Source organism: Triticum urartu, chromosome 2A (genome assembly GCF_056163025.1).
Source record: "Triticum urartu cultivar PI428250 chromosome 2A, HENAU_Tu73, whole genome shotgun sequence".
NCBI classification, from domain to species: domain Eukaryota; kingdom Viridiplantae; phylum Streptophyta; class Magnoliopsida; order Poales; family Poaceae; genus Triticum; species Triticum urartu.
This window is the reverse complement of record NC_141874.1, coordinates 646,857,241-646,871,553: the sequence shown is the minus strand read 5'-3', so window position 1 is coordinate 646,871,553 and position 14,313 is coordinate 646,857,241. Positions and strand designations below refer to the sequence as shown.

General features: G+C 44.4%; 1 protein-coding gene across 1 annotated transcript; it reads left to right on the top strand.

Moving 5' to 3' along the window:
• Positions 1–10,232: 10,232 nt before the first annotated feature.
• On the top strand, positions 10,233–10,918 carry LOC147986392 (uncharacterized). Its single transcript, XM_087540038.1, has 3 exons — positions 10,233–10,286; positions 10,374–10,550; positions 10,640–10,918. Exons 1-3 carry the CDS (start codon positions 10,233–10,235, stop codon positions 10,916–10,918), a joined length of 510 nt encoding a protein of 169 aa, XP_087396164.1.
• The last annotated feature ends 3,395 nt before the right edge of the window (positions 10,919–14,313 follow it).

The following is a 14,313-nucleotide window of genomic DNA, read 5'->3' as shown; positions in this document are numbered from 1 at the left end:
CGAAGGACCAAAATGAGGCACACTGCATAGTGCGGCAATCCAAGGCCTACAGAGTCCATGAGGGAGAATTGTACAAAAAAAGCTCTACCGGAGTCCTTCAAAGGTGCATCTCCGAAGAGGAAGGGCGAAATCTTTTGGCAGAAATCCACGCCGGACTCGGCGGTCATCACGCCGCAACCCGGGCTCTTGTAATCAAGGCCTTCCGTACAGGATTCTATTGGCCAACGGCCCGGGCAGATGCACATGACTTGGTCCAACGTTGCACCGGTTGCCAGCTCTTTGCAAATCAAAGCCACATGCCACCCACCGCCCTCCAAACAATCCCCATTACATGGCCCTTCACGGTCTGGGGGCTTGACATGGTTGGACCCCTTAAAAGGGGAGCCCACAAGAAAAAATACTTATTGGTCATGATGGACAAATTCACCAAATGGATAGAGGCTAAACCGGTTAAAACAGCCGAATCCGGACCGGTGATAGATTTCATATCCGGGGTTGTACACCGTTACGGCGTCCCCCACATCATCATCACTGATAACGGCACGAACTTCACGGCCGACTGTAACATCCCAAATATTCAATTTGGAATGTTATACATTAGATCATCATTGCATACCATATTTTATTTTGCATTTTGGTTGATCCTAGAAATTCTACGCAACTCAATGACCCACGGAGAGAGTTGGGGATTTCGTTATTTTCATATTTGAGCTTTCTCAAATTTTGAGAATAGGATCATTTGATTTTAATTATTTTATCATCAATTATTTCTATTACAAAAATATGAGAGGGAATAAAATGACTTTCCCAAAATAAAGAAATAAGGAGGATTTAATAATAAAATCAAATAAGATTTTATTTCAGAGTTTTTCGGTGTTTTATTTGAATTTAGAAAAAACGTGCGTTTTTCAAAATTGCATTTAGGTCCCAAATAAATGTTCACCTTGTGCGGCTTGATTTTAGAAGCCTGTGAAAATTTATTTCGGAATTTTTGGAGTCCGTTTAGTATTTCTTTTTATTTTTCTTCTGCGTGTAATTATTTAAAAAAAACGAACCGACCTACGGGCCGTGTCCGGCTAGGACTCTGGCCCGAGGTGGCTTTATAAGCCGGCCCAGCCCCGGGGAAACCCTAGCCCCAGCCGCCCGACCCCGCCACCGCCGCCCGCCGCCGCCGCCGCGCCGCTCGCCGCCGCCTGCCCCGCCGCCGCCGCCCGCCGTCGCCGCCGCATGCTCGCCGAGGTTCGCCGCCGCCTCGAAATCCGTGCCCGGTTTTTTAGAAAACCGATCGGTTTTCCGTCGGTTTTTTTAGTTTTGGTTTTTTTTAAATAGATCGGTTTTTCCGGTTTATTTAAGTTAGCGAGCGTTCGTCGTTTTTCTTTTTCTCGGATTAAATCCGCGATTTTTCTGATCGCGATTCCTGATCCGATTTTCGTTTTAGTATATCTTTTCGCTTGTTTATTGGAATCCGGCGATTCAAGCGCCTGGAGTTTCATCTCGAAACCCTCTATCCGTTTAACCAACTTAAACAAGATTTTGCTATTGTAAAATTTGCCCTAGATCCAGATTAGTAGAACGAAGTTGTTTTCTTTCGCCGTTTGACTTTCATTGCTTCATTCGATTTGATTCTTTTTGCCAACCGGAGTTCTTAAGTTGAACCTTCTGGTTAGATCTCTTATTTGAGTTTTACCCGTGCATTAGATGAGTACTTATTGTATGCTTGTTTGTTTTGTCTGCGATAGAATACCCGGAGTGCGCCGCTTGTTACTTCAAATCGCTAGGTTTCCCGGATCATCAGCAAGACAAGTAACACTTGATCATACCTTTTCTACTACCCAGTTTTATTGCATTAGATCAATCCTCACACATTGCATGGTTAGAATCTAATTAAATTGTGGGGTGAGAAGTAGATGAGGTAGTACCTATTACCTGTTTATTACCAAACCTTTGGGAGTTACTTCTGCGTTTGCTTATTATGCCATGTTATGCTAGTAGACGTGGATTGGGTGAGTGATATCCATTGACAGATGTGAGTTTTGTTAATTAATGGTTTATCTAAGGTGGCAACTTAAACACACATCTGGGTGGATTGAGGCACCTGGGTATTTCAGGACTTGCCTGTTTTCTTTTGGACCGCCACCCAGGCTCAAAGGGATCATGAGACTATTCATACTAGAAACTTCCGTGTGCAGCCACAAGTTATTATGGGCTCTAGCATAGTTGACTAAGTCGTGCGAACTCTTACAGTGGTAGACTAGCAGATGTAGGGGATGTAGGTGGTACGGTCTACCCGATCGTAAGGTGCTAGCGCTTCTGAAAGACTATGTCTCGGTCATCCGTCTTCTCAAACATCCTGTAGTGCGAGAAACCCAACGGAGGCGATCGAGTCTTGTGGGGAAAAGTGCGCAAACCTCTGCAGAGTGTAATAAACTAATCATGATTAGCCATGTCCCCGGTTATGGACATCTTGAGTATCTAGTACCTGGATTATCATGTGAATCTCAACATGTTACTCTAAATTAATTTTGTTGGGTTTTGTTTTAATGATGTTGCTTAATTGGGATTGAGAATGCTGTCAACCATTCTTAATGTTTAACAACTACCATGATAGTTAAATAAAATTATTCCTTTGTAGTAGGGAAAAATTGGCTTTACGCAAAACTGTAACCATAGAGATTTCCACCAGCCAAATATGCATATAGTATAGCTGTTTCATTCCATTACTCTCTATGTGTTACATTGCCAGCATATTCCATGTGCTGACCCGTTTCGGGCTGCAACGTTAATGTTGCAGACTTTTCAGACGATGAATAAGGAGTTTTTAGGTCGTGGTTCTATACTCAGTGATGCCGTTGGAGTTGATGGACTCACTTATCTTCCAAGCCTTCCGCTGTTATCGTTATTAGATGGCCTTAAGCCATATTTATTGTATTAAGTTCTCTATGAGACACTCAATGTAATAAGTGTGTGATTGCTACTCTGCTATAAATCCTCCGAGTACTGTGTGGTGTCAGCATTACTGATCCAGGGATGACACCGGAGCACAGAGATCAAACTGTTTGAGGTCCGGTCGCTACAGAGATGGTATCAGAGCACACGCTGACTGTAGGACACGACCACTAAGCTACAGACCTAGATCACTCTCTTCTCTTCTGACCTCTCATCTTTTCTACTCTTTAGGATGGAGGATGCAAGGAACAAGTTCACGCAACCAGATGAAGATACACCCTTTGGACATCACTTGAAGGAAGTCACAAGATACCTGAACATAGGAATACCAAGCTTCACCGGAACCTACAACGCCACTTTACCTGAAGAAGAGCGCTGGATGATTCAAGTTCAAGTTCCAGGAAGGACGTTCATGCCAGTCACTGAGCCCATAGAGTTTTCTTTTGATGCACCAACTTAAAATCTAGGAAAGAGCATGTCAGCTCACATCGCCATGGGACGCATTGGAGAAGTCTACCGCAAGGATCTCAAGGATACTATCTACCAGATTTGTGGGCGCCGAGATGAACACTGTGTTGGGGAACGTTGCAGAAAACAAAAATTTTCCTACGGTTTCACCAAGATCCATCTATGAGTTCATCTAGCAACGAGTGATCGGATTGCATCTACATACCTTTGTAGATCACGTGCGGAAGCGTTCAAAGAACGGGGATGAGGAAGTCGTACTCGACGTGATCCAAATCACCGGAGATCCTAGCGCCGAACGGACGGCACCTCCATGTTCAACACACGTACGGTCAGTGTGACATCTCCTCCTTCTTGATCTAGCAAGGGGGGAGGAGAGGTTGATGAAGATCCAACAGCACGACGGCGTGATGGTGGATGCAGCAGTCATCGTAGCAGGGCTTCGCCGTTCTTCTGCGAGAGGGAGAGGTGTAGCAGGGGAGAGGGAGACGCCAAGAGTCAATGATGCGGCTGCCCCTCCCTCCCCCCCTTTATATAGGCTCCCCTAGGGGGGCGCCAGCCCTAGGAGATGGGATCTCCTAGGGGGGCAGCGGCCAAGGGGTGGAGTGCCCCCCAAGCCAGGTGGGGCGCCCCCCACCCTAGGGTTCCCAACCCTAGGCGCATGGGGTGGGCCAAAGGGGGCGCACCAGCCCACTATGGGCTGGTTCCCCTCCCCACTTCAGCCCATGGGGCCCTCCGGGATGGGTGGCCCCACCCGGTGGACCCCCGAGACCCATCCGGTGGTCCCGGTACAATACCGGTGACCCCCGAAACTCTTCCGATGGCCGAAACTGCACTTCCTATATATAATTCTTCACCTCCGGACCATTCCGGAACTCCTCGTGACGTCCGGGATCTCATCCGGGACTCCGAACAACTTTCGGGTTACTGCATATTCATATCTCTACAACCCTAGCGTCACCGAACCTTAAGTGTGTAGACCCTACGGGTTCGGGAGACATGTAGACATGATCGAGATGGCTCTCCGGTCAATAACCAACAGCGGGATCTGGATACCCATGTTGGCTCCCACATGCTCCTCGATGATCTCATCGGATGAACCACGATGTCGAGGATTCAAGCAACCCCGTATACAATTCCCTTTGTCAATCGGTATTTTACTTGCCCGAGATTCGATCGTCGGTATCCCAATACCTCGTTCAATCTGGTTACCGGCAAGTCACTTTACTCGTACCGTAATGCATGATCCCGTGACCAGACACTTGGTCACTTTGAGCTCATTATGATGATGCATTACCGAGTGGGCCCAGAGATACCTCTCCGTCATACGGAGTGACAAATCCCAATCTTGATCCGTGTCAACCCAACAGATACTTTCGGAGATACCCGTAGTATACCTTTATAGTCACCCAATTACGTTGTGACATTTGGTACACCCAAAGCATTCTTACGGTATCCGGAAGTTACAGATCTCATGGTCTAAGGAAAAGATACTCGACATTGGAAAAACTCTAGCAAACGAACTATACGATCTTGTGCTATGTTTAGGATTGGGTCTTGTCCATCACATCATTCTCCTAATGATGTGATCTCATTATCAATGACATCCAATGTCCATAGTCAGGAAACCATGACTATCTGTTGATCAACGAGCTAGTCAACTAGAGGCTTACTAGGGACATGTTGGTGTCTATGTATTCACACATGCATTACGATTTCCGGATAACACAATTATAGCATGAATAAAAGACAATTATCATGAACAAGGAAATATAATAATAATCCTTTTATTATTGCCTCTAGGGCATATTTCCAACAGTCTCCCACTTGCACTAGAGTCAATAATCTAGTTACATTGTGATGAATTGAACACCCATGGAATTCTGGTGTTGATCATGTTTTGCTCTAGGGAGAGGTTTAGTCAACGGATCTGCTACATTCAGGTCCATATGTACTTTACAAATATCTATGTCTCCATCTTGAACATTTTCACGAATGGAGTTGAAGCGACGCTTGATGTGCCTGGTCTTCTTGTGAAATCTGGGCTCCTTGGCAAGTGCAATAGCTCCAGTGTTGTCATAGAAGAGTTTGATCGGCCCGACGCATTGGGTATGACTCCTAGGTCGGTGATGAACTCCTTCACCCAAATTTCTTCATGCGCTGCCTCCGAGGCTGCCATGTACTCCGCTTCACATGTAGATCCCGCCACGACGCTCTGCTTGCAACTGCACCAGCTTACTGCCCCACCATTCAAAATATACACGTATCCGGTTTGTGACTTAGAGTCATCCAGATCTGTGTCGAAGCTAGCGTCGATGCAACCCTTTACGACAAGCTCTTCGTCACCTCCATAAACGAGAACCATTTCCTTAGTCCTTTTCAGGTACTTCATGATATTCTTGACCGCTGTCCAGTGTTCCTTGCCGGGATTACTTTGGTACCTACCTACCAAACTTACGGCAAGGTTTACATCAGGTCTGGTACACAGCATGGCATACATAATAGAACCTATGGCTGAGGCATAGGGGATGCCACTCATCTCTTCTATATCTTCTGCCGTGGTCGGACATTGAGCTGAGCTCAATTTCACACCTTGCAACACAGGCAAGAACCCCTTCTTAGACTGATCCATATTGAACTTCTTCAATATCTTATCAAGGTATGTGCTTTGTGAAAGACCTATGAGGCGTCTTGATCTATCTCTATAGATCTTGATGCCTAATATATAAGCAGCTTCTCCAAGGTCCTTCATTGAAAAACTCTTATTCAAGTAGGCCTTAATGCTGTCTAAAAGCTCTATATCATTTCCCATCAAAAGTATGTCATCTACATATAATATGAGAAATGCTATAGAGCTCCCACTCACTTTCTTGTAAACGCAGGCTTCTCCATAAGTCTGCATAAACCCAAACGCTTTGATCATCTCATCAAAGCGAATGTTCCAACTCCGAGATGCTCGCACCAGCCCATAAATCGAGCGTTGGAGCTTGCACACCTTGTCAGCATTCTTAGGATCGACAAAACCTTCCGGCTGCATCATATACAATTCTTCCTTAAGGAAACCATTAAGGAATGCCGTTTTGACGTCCATTTGCCATATCTCATAATCATAGAATGCGGCAATTGCTAACATGATTCGGACGGACTTCAGCTTCGTTGCCGGTGAGAAAGTCTCATCGTAGTCAACCCCTTGAACTTGTCGATAACCCTTAGCGACAAGCCGAGCTTTATAGATGGTCACATTTCCATCCGCGTCTGTCTTCTTCTTAAAGATCCATTTATTTTCTATGGCTCGCCGCTCAATGGGCAAGTCAGTCAAAGTCCATACTTCGTTTTCATACATGGATCCTATCTCGGATTTCATGGCTTCCAGCCATTTGTCGGAATCCGGGCCCGCCATCGCTTCTTCATAGTTCGAAGGTTCACTGTTGTCTAACAACATGATTTCCAAGACAGGGTTGCCGTACCACTCTGGCGCGGAACGTGTCCTTGTGGACCTACGAAGTTCAGTAGCAACTTGATCTAAAGTTTCATGATCATCATCATTAACTTCCTCTCTAGTTAGTGCAGGCACCTCAGGAACATTTTCTTGAGTTGCGCCATTTTCCGGTTCAAGAGGTAATATTTCATCAAGTTCTACTTTCCTCCCACTTACTTCTTTCGAGAGAAACTCCTTCTCTAGAAAGGATCCATTCTTGGCAACAAAGATCTTGCCTTCGGATCTGAGGTAAAAGGTATACCCAATAGTTTCTTTAGGGTATCCTATGAAGACGCATTTTTCCAACTTGGGTTCGAGCTTTTCAGGTTGAAGTTTCTTGACATAAGCATCGCATCCCCAAACTTTTAGAAACGACAGCTTAGGTTTCTTCCCAAACCATAATTCATACGGTGTCGTCTCAACGGATTTCGACGGAGCCCTATTTAAAGTGAATGCGGCAGTCTCTAAAGCATATCCCCAAAAAGATAGCGGTAAATCGGTAAGAGACATCATAGATCGCACCATATCTAATAGAGTGCGATTATGACGTTCGGACACACCATTACGCTGAGGTGTTCCAGGCGGCGTGAGTTGTGAAACTATTCCACATTTTCTTAAGTGTGTGCCAAATTCGTGACTCAAGTATTCTCCTCCACGATCTGATCGCAGGAAGTTGATTTTCCTGTCACGTTGATTCTCAACCTCACTCTGAAATTCCTTGAACCTTTCAAAGGTCTCAGACTTGTGTTTCATTAAGTAGACATATCCATATCTACTCAAGTCATCAGTGAGGGTGAGAATATAACGATAACCACTGCGAGCCTCAACACTCATTGGACCGCACACATCAGTATGTATGATTTCCAATAAGTTGGTTGCTCACTCCATTGTTCCTGAGAACGGAGTCTTGGTCATTTTACCCATGAGGCATGGCTCGCATGTGTCAAATGATTCGTAATCAAGAGACTCTAAAAGTCCATCTGCATGGAGCTTCTTCATGCGTTTGACACCTATGTGACCAAGGCGACAGTGCCACAAGTATGTGGGACTATCATTATCAACCTTACATCTTTTGGTATTCACACTATGAATATGTGTAGCATTACGCTCGAGATTCATTAAGAATAAACCATTCACCATTGGAGCATGACCATAAAACACATCTCTCATATAAATAGAACAACCATTATTCTCGGATTTAAATGAGTAGCCATCTCGTATTAAACGAGATCCTGATACAATGTTCATGCTCAAACTTGGCACTAAATAACAATTATTGAGGTTCAAAACTAATCCCGTAGGTAAATGTAGAGGTAGCGTGCCGACGTCGATCACATCAACCTTGGAACCATTCCCAACGTGCATCGTCACCTCGTCCTTCGCCAGTCTCCGCTTATTCTGCAGCTCCTGCTTTGAGTTACAAATGTGAGCAACTGCACCGGTATCAAATACCCAGGAGCTACTACGAGTACTGGTAAGGTACACATCAATTACATGTATATCACATATACCTTTCGTTTTGCCGGCCTTCTTGTCCGCTAAGTATTTGGGGCAGTTCCGCTTCCAGTGACCACTTTCCTTGCAATAAAAGCACTCAGTTTCGGGCTTGGGTCCATTCTTTGGCTTCTTCCCGGCATCTTGCTTGCTGGGCGCGGCAACTCCCTTGCCGTCCTTCTTGAAGTTCTTCTTACCATTGCCTTTCTTGAACTTAGTGGTTTTATTCACCATCAACACTTGATGTTCCTTTTTGACTTCTACCTCTGCTGATTTCAGCATTGCAAATACTTCAGGAATGGTCTTTTCCATCCCCTGCATATTGAAGTTCATCACAAAGCTCTTGTAGCTCGGTGGAAGCGACTGAAGGATTCTGTCAATGACTGCGTCATCCGGGAGATTAACTCCCAGCTGAGTCAAGCAGTTATGTAACCCTGACATAGTGAGTATGTGCTCACTGACAGAACTATTTTCCTCCATCTTACAGCTAAAGAACTTGTCGGAGACTTCATATCTCTCGACCCGGGCATGAGCTTGAAAAACCATTTTCAGCTCTTCGAACATCTCATATGCTCCGTGTCTCTCAAAACGCTTTTGGAGCCCCGGTTCTAAGCTGTAAAACATGCCGCACTGAACGAGGGAGTAATCATCGGTACGTGTTTGCCAAGTGTTCATAACATCTTGTTCTGCAGGGAGAACAGGTGCTTCACCTAGTGGTGCTTGTAGGACATAATCTTTCTTGGCAGCTATGAGGATGATCCTCAGGTTCCGAACCCAGTCCGTATAGTTGCTGCCATCGTCTTTCAGCTTGGTTTTCTCTAGGAACGCGTTGAAGTTGAGGACAACGTTGGCCATTTGATCTACAAGACATATTGTAAATATTTTAGACTAAGTTCATAATAATTAAGTTCATCTATTTAATGAACTCCCACTCAGATAGACATCCCTCCAGTCATCTAAGTATAACATGATCCAAGTTAACTAGGCCGTGTCCGATCATCACGTGAGACGGACTAGTCAACATCGGTGAACATCTTCATGTTGATCGTATCTTCTATACGACTCATGCTCGACCTTTCGGTCTTCTGTGTTCTGAGGCCATGTCTGTACATGCTAGGCTCGTCAAGTCAACCTAAGTGTTTGCATGTGTAAATCTGTCTTACACCCGTTGTATGTGAACGTTGGAATCTATCACACCCGATCATCACGTGATGCTTCGAAACAACGAACTGTCACAACGGCGCACAGTTAGGGGGAACACTTTCTTGAAATTATTATGAGGGATCATCTTATTTACTATCGTCGTTCTAAGTAAACAAGATGCAAAAACATGATAAACATCACATGCAATCAAATAATAATAGTGACATGATATGGCCAATATCACATAGCTCCTTTGATCTCCATCTTGGGGCTCCATGATCATCTTGTCATCGGCATGACACCATGATCTCCATCATCGTGTCTCCATGAAGTTGCTCGCCAACTATTACTTCTACTACTATGGCTAACACATTTAGCAATAAAGTAAAGGGATAAATACATTTATGCCCCTAGTTGGAACCCACCCATGGGGTTTGCCCTTAATTTTCCACCTTGCTCAGTTTTGCCCTTAGATTTGTCCCAGGGCTCGCTCGAATGCCCTTCCGTGACGGCCCCGTGTGGTCAGCGCCGTTTGACCACGATTTTGCGCCGTTTTGGACATTTTACCCCTGAGTCGATATCCCTAGACTTTTAGTCGTCTACTACCTCGCGCTAGACAGAAGAAAGGGGGCGGAAGGGGCGGAAGGAAAAGGGGGCGGAAGGAAGGAGCTGTTGGAGGGGGCGTCGTGCAGGCTCGCCCACGGCCATGGAGATGTCGGGTATGTCGTCGGAGAGCTCGTCGCCGGCCATCGCTGAAGAGGTAATTTGTAATAGGTAGAGTAAAATTTCCCAATTTTCTAGGGTTAGCTCAAATTTTGGGTGATTTATGTGGTTTTGGTCAAATTAGGTGGATGGGGTAGGAATTGTGCAGCACAGCTCAGAGTTTTACCTGCCAGACTCCACTTTCTCCGGCCTGGAGTATCACTCGAAGCATCGTTGTCCAGGGCATGGCCTAATCCCTGCTCGTCGTGTCTCATGGGGTGGAGCTAGCACCGGTCGTCGATTTTTGGGTTGCCCCCTGGATGTAAGAATTTGAACTGCATTTTATATTCTTGGGTTTGAATCCATGACGAAGTAGTCGACATCAGATCTAATCGAAAATTGTTCATGCAGTTGCCAGATGAATGTGAGTGGGTGGTTTGGGTTGACCTTGCACCTCCAGCAAGAGTTGGACTAGCTTTAGAAGATTTGCATGCAACGCTTGAAGCTAGCTGGATCAAAAGTCATAAGTTGGAGAAGCAAGCAGTTGATCTGGCGAAGAGAAATCGTGCGCTGACCAAAGAATTGAAGGAAAGAAAGGAAATGATGCGCGTTTGGACAATGTTTTTCCCTATAGTTACAATTTGTATGCTAGCTATCGCAATGTCTGTGTGTGCACAAAATGCACACTAAAGTTTGTATGCTAGCTCATGAATGCACTGATGTATGAGTGCAATCATGTATGAATGCACTGATGTATTTGCAGTTTATGATCTATGAAGTTTATGATCTATTTGCAGTTTATGATCCATGAATGCAGTGATGTATGAATGCCTCATAAGTTATGCACTGATATGTTCTATGTGAAGATGTTAGGAGACAACATAGTTCCAAATTCAGTAGCAAACCACCCACTCAAGTTGCATACTACTTCACACAACAAACTACCAAATTCAGTTGCATAGTGCTTATACAACATAGTACTAAATTCAGGTTCACAAACTGATAGTTTCACACATGACAACATAGTACTTCATACAACTAGAGTGCACAGTGCACATAGATATATCAACTATAGATAGTTCAAACATGACATAAGAGATCATCCCAAACTAATAGTTCCACACATGACAACACTCATGATTTGGCCCTTTTGCTCCTGGTGTTTCCTGCTGGGTTTGGCATCTCCTTAGCTCTGCTTCTAGTCACTTTTTCTGGGATTTGGGGCACATCAGCCTGCACTTCCTCTTGAGTTGCAGCAGTTTTCTCATGCATATTGCTACCAGTCACTGACCCATGTGTGCCTGCTACTGTAGAAGTAGTGCTCATCTTCCTCTTCTTGCAGGGAGATGGCCCTCTCATAGCTGGCCTTTTCCAATTCTTCTTAGGAGTGCTGGAAAAAGGAATAAAGTTAGTTAGTTGCAGTCAAATAAGTAAAAGGAGAAACATTGCAAATAGTACAAACCATAGAACTGCACTAGCAACAGTGGAAGCTTGTGTAGCAGGTTCTTGTGATACATCATCTTCAGTAGCTGGCTGCTCTGGAGAAGGCTGCACAGTTGCTGGCTGCTCTGGAGAAGGCTGCACAGTTGCTGGCTGCTCTGGAGAAGGCTGCACAGTTGCTGGCTGCTCTGGAGAAGGCATTATAGTTGCTGGATGATCTGGAGAAGGCATTACAGTTGCTGGATGATCTGAAGAAGGCATTATAATTGCTGGATGATCTGGTTCTTCAATTTCATCTACACTAACTACATCATCTTCTCCTTGGTCAGCATTATCTGGCTCTGTAGGCTCCTCTGCATTGTCAGCTCCCCAATGTGCATCCTCTTCTCCAAATGTAGGATCAATGGCATTTTTGCAGTTCTTTAGGAAATGTCCATACCCTCCACATCTTTTGCATTTCCTTTTCCTAGCTCCAAGGCCTTTCCCTTCACTAGCTGCCCTGATTCTTGTTTTCCTTGGCCTTCCTGCTGCAGCTTTGTGCTGAATAGGAGAACAAAGTCTGAAACCTGGATCAACAATATCCCACTATTGTTTTCCCTCCAGTGATGGTATATTTTTAGCATATGTTTTCTTGAACATATGAACTGAGAAATAGTGATGCACATATTGATCTATGACATTTGCATCTCCTCTCAAAGATGTAATGAAAAACAGTGCATGTATGCACGGCTGACCTGTGATCTGCCACTTCCTGCAACTACATTGTCCCTTTTGAAGATCAACAGGGTATCTCCACTCTCTCTTCTCCTTGTCTACAGCAGTGACTTCTCCTTCAGTTGGACTTCTCCTTACTAGAGTCATATCCAACCCTTTGCTCTTTGCCATCAAGATCTTCATAACTCTAGGAATGATTTTGTGCCCCATGAATTTTTGAAGTTCTATGCTGCTCCTAAGACCAAACTTCTCCATAATGTACTGTCTGATCTTATCAAGCAAGTCTACAATGTGCAGGCCTTTAAGTTTTTTAATTTTGGAATTAAATGATTCTGGAAGGTTGCTGGTGACATAATCAACCTTACATATGTCATTAAACATTGCTCTAGCCCAGATTTTGTTATGGTGCTCTTCAAGGTAAGCCTTCACTTTGGGTTTTGTGCAGAGCTGTCTCAAGTGGTAATTGTGCTTCTTGATGCTACAAGTGTGTGAACATGGCCACAAATGCTCATCATAAAATTTCCCCTTGAATTTCTTGGAGAAATTTGCTGCAAGATGTCTCATGCACTGTCTGTGCTCAACTCCTGGAAAGACTATATCCACTGCCTTCTCTAGGCCTTTGCAGGCATCAGTATGAATAACAAGTCCTTCAGGGTGTCCTATAACCTGCTTCAGATTTTGGAAAAACTAGGCCCAGCTCTCCTGGGACTCTATCTCTAGTACACCATAGGCCACTGGAAAAATCCAGTTATGTGCATCAACTGCACATGCTGCTACTAATTGCCCTCTGAACCTACCATTCAGAGCTGTAGCATCCACAGCAAAGTAGGGCCTGCATCCAGCTAAAAAGCCACTCCAACAAGCTTTGAAACTAACAAAAACTCTTCTGAAACACTCCTTTTCATACCTCTTTCCCTTCAACTGGAAGGGAACAGTGTGCCTATCTATTTCTACAACACTACCAGGAGAAGCTCTCTCTACTTCAGCTTTGAATGTGTACAAAAGCTGAAAATTGTCCTCATACTTTCCATAAATGTTGTCAATAGCCATTTGTTTACCATAATAAACTCTCATGTAAGGCAAGTCTAAACCATATTTTTTCTGCAAGTTGGTTTGCAATTCCTTGGGACCAATGTTTGAATTTTCTATTACCCAGTTCTGCACAGCATCAGCAATCCATCTCCTCTTGGCTGCTCTCAATCTTTCAGTTCTGTTGACACTGGGACAATGGTGCTCATAGGGATTTACTTTGATCTGCACATAAAAAATTAAAGTTAGATACTCAATAGGAAAATTAATCATAATTACTATGTTACAACACCATATGGAAAATAGTCAGCACTGATTATGCAATTTGTTAATACCTGAAACAATGCATTGTTTCTCTTTAGAGAGGCATGCAGCCTCCACCTACATCTTGGAAAAGCACAATACACAGTGAACCTTGTTGGATCACTATGCTCTATTTTGTACTCTACTTCATTTTTTATGGAGAATGTAGCTACAACATTTCTATAATCCACAGCAGAAGGAAAGACAACCCCTTTAGCTAGACTTGGATTATCTCTGTCATACAACATCTCAGGCCTATCCTCATCATCATTCTCAAAACATCCCATGTCAATGTTCTCCTGTTCCTCTTCTTCATCTGTATCTGAAAACTCTGCTGGAATGTGGTCCTCATCCTGCTGGTCCACATTCCTCCTGGGCACTAGATCAGGAAACATTCTCTCATCTTCTTCATCTGAACCTAGCACATCACCAGGCTCTGCCTCCTCAATTATAGGATCTGTGGGTATCTGACTGGCAGTATTAGCAGCATTACTGTCACTAGCACCAGGTTGAGTTGGCACATTTGCACTTGGAGTTCCTGGTGGATGACAGCTACTACTTGGAGTTGCTCTGCTGCTCCTAGACCTACTAGCAGTAGT